At 31.2% G+C, this 2840-nt stretch overlaps 1 protein-coding gene across 1 annotated transcript; it reads left to right on the forward strand.

Moving 5' to 3' along the window:
* The first annotated feature begins 286 nt into the window (after nt 1-286).
* Nucleotides 287-1454, forward strand: LOC137816005 (uncharacterized). The gene is made up of 4 exons (XM_068619110.2): nt 287-354; nt 496-546; nt 633-706; nt 825-1454. Exons 1-4 carry the CDS (start codon nt 311-313, stop codon nt 1310-1312), a joined length of 657 nt encoding a protein of 218 aa, XP_068475211.2. The 5' UTR covers nt 287-310; the 3' UTR covers nt 1313-1454.
* The last annotated feature ends 1386 nt before the right edge of the window (nt 1455-2840 follow it).

Here is a 2840-nt window from a genome sequence, read left to right on the forward strand (position 1 = left end):
TGCAGGTAAATTTGACAATGAGGTAAATGCAGCAAGAGCTCATGACTTGGTGGCCCTGAAACTTGGGGGATCCGGTGTAAAAACAAACTTTCCAGTAAGCTAAGTTTCTATTAGATTTATTTGCCATTCCAAATATGGATGCATATATAATAATAACAACAATAAATAAAGTAAAAAGATAAAACTTTGCAGCACTTATAATTTTAAGATGAAACTTTGGCATATGTGATAGATGAGTCCATGCACATATATTGTCCAACAATACCTTTTGTTGTTCCAGGAAAGCCAATACAAGGCAGTGCTGGAGACTATGACTGATATGTCTAAAACAGAAGTTGTCGATTCTGTCAGAATGTAATATCAGAAAAGAACTCTTCAGTGAACCACTTAAACTCCTAGTTTCCTTTGTTATCAATTCAATCATTTTCATTTCCCCTACTAAATAACGTATATTGATCAGTGCAAATCATTTTGTATCCCTGTATATATCTATAGGTTAAGTTTCAGTTTTATGAAGTCCATCTCCATGTTCCGTGGAGTCTCCAGGTATACACAAAAATATAGCTAGTGGTCTTTTAATTTCTAGCTATATATATTCATCTCTTTCACTCGCTTCTACTTATTTTAATCAGAGATTTCTCTACTGGGAAATGGCAAGCATATTTGGACAAAGGCAACGACGATCGCATCTTCCTTGGATTATTCGGTGAAGTCTTTTATATGTTTCATAGACGTATTCTATATAGTATTTTTTTTAAAGTATTATTAACATCTAAACTGTTTAAAGCATTGATCAGTTTCTGAGTTTTCAATTATATAAACAGACACAGAAGAGGAAGCAGCTAGGGCTTATGATTTTGCGAGCATAAGGTTGAAAGGGCTCAGCGCCATTACTAATTTCAGTATCAGGTTTTATGATGTTGATGCCATTTTGCTTGGGCAAACTGATGATGAAAAAATGGTATATGAGTCAAAAGTCACTGTCCCTGTGGAAGATACGCAGCATTTTGAAGTGTTTCAGAACATTACTGGCCAAGGCTCTTCAACAATGGTATATGGTAGTAATGAAGGCAATCTGAACAGGGTGGGAGAGGAAGAAGTTGAAATGCCGTTGATGTCAGGAAACACAGAAGAACAGGCAAATTCTGTGGCATTGGCCTCATTAGAAGGAAATAGCTCCACTACAAATGTGCCCTTACAAAGAGAAAGTGACACTACAAGAAATGTGGACAGAAGTGGAGGTCAGAGAAGCACGGCCAGGGAAAGGTTCAATGCTTATAAGAAATTCATCAAGAGGCCTAGACCAAGTTGAAGTTATGTTAGTGGACAAGTTCAGAATTGAGACTGTGATTGGACTATTAACTAAATTTCAATGTTGAACAGCTTTCTCTGTCAAACAATTTGTTGTCCATTTGTTGAAGTTAAACTTTAATTGCACACTACACTAGTGCAAGATCTGGTAAGAGCTTGCATGCATTGCCTGCTCTTTTTGTCCTTATGCATGTTTGGTTTGAAGTTAATTTATATATATACCATTTAGTATATACCTATCTTGGAAGAGTGGATACATTGTGATCCTGTGATTCTCCAAGCGTGTGCATCATCTTTAATATTTATTTTCAAACTATAAATTATTTTTTTTCATACAAGTTTTCGTTATTTAGTGGTATTTTGCTTCCCATGTATGGTAAGATATAGAGCTTAATTTCTTGCTGTATTAGGATTTCTTTGTTCATGGTCATGGTCATTTTACTTAAGTTGGTTCTTTGAATGAAGCGTGTACAATTTTCTTTTCTTTGGAAATTTTGTGTGATCAATAGAAAACGAAATATTGATTTAACAGTGTTACAAATAAAATTATTATTGTCGTTCTTTGGGAAAGAATTCCTTATTCAGGTTTGTGTGTAGGACTACTTTAAGGTTAATCTCACATTTAAGGTCAAAAATATGAAAGTAACTAATTAAGATAAGCTTCCATCCACTTTCACACTTGCACTGGATTTATTTTGGGCGATTCAAAAGAGAAAGATTTGTGAGGGATATCAGTACTTTTCTTCTTTGTTTGAAGAGATATTAAAAATAAGAAGTCGTAAAAATTCATGGCCCGCCAAATTACAATCCTCTCATTTTAGTTATGATTCGAGATGGAAATTTTACATTTAGTATGCTTAAAAATTAAATATTTTTTATAATATAATTTTTTATTAAATAATAATTAATATTTTTATATTTTAATTAAATTTGAATTAGTTTTTATATAAGTTTGAGTTAAAATTGTGTACTAGAAAATTTCAATTTTTTTTATTTATGAAAACTGTTGGACTTTTTTGGAAAGTGTATCTTATGAGTAGAATGTTGTACTTCCTCGGACTGAAAAGTTTATAGAAATTTCATTATCTTGATTAAATGTTCTTTATAGTGCATCATAATGGTTTGCATAATATAGTGATAAAAGTGTAGTGTAAAATATGGCAAAATAAATAGAGAAGCTGTTGATATTGGATTTCATTTGTTAAGAATTCCGTAACCTACCCATACATGTATCATTTCAATCATGTAATTTACTCAATTCAAATTTCCAATTCAAGACAACTCTTTGATATTGATCAAAGAACTTTAAACAATGATCAATTTCATGATGATCAAATTAATGCTCTTGCATTAATTTCAGAATTTATATGCATTTTCCAATGCCAATCAAACTTCAAATGTAATATATAAAGAACAAAATCATGGAAACTAGTGTGTATATATATATATATATATATATATATATATATATATATATATATTAGAATATTGTGATAATTTGAAAGATATGTATTTGTGTTAATTTTTTT

Source organism: Phaseolus vulgaris, chromosome 1, assembly GCF_051622355.1.
Source record: "Phaseolus vulgaris cultivar YP4 chromosome 1, ASM5162235v1, whole genome shotgun sequence".
Classification (NCBI taxonomy): domain Eukaryota; kingdom Viridiplantae; phylum Streptophyta; class Magnoliopsida; order Fabales; family Fabaceae; genus Phaseolus; species Phaseolus vulgaris.

What these genes read in the sequence shown, in the direction of transcription:
- LOC137816005 (XM_068619110.2), top strand. Translation starts at nt 311, where the DNA reads ATGACTGATATGTCTAAAACAGAAGTTGTCGATTCTGTCAGAAT. An exon ending in GTTGTCGATTCTGTCAGAAT is followed by an intron (nt 355 to 495) that starts GTAATATCAGAA and finishes ATATATCTATAG; the next exon opens with GTTAAGTTTCAGTTTTATGA. An exon ending in CATCTTCCTTGGATTATTCG is followed by an intron (nt 707 to 824) that starts GTGAAGTCTTTT and finishes TTATATAAACAG; the next exon opens with ACACAGAAGAGGAAGCAGCT.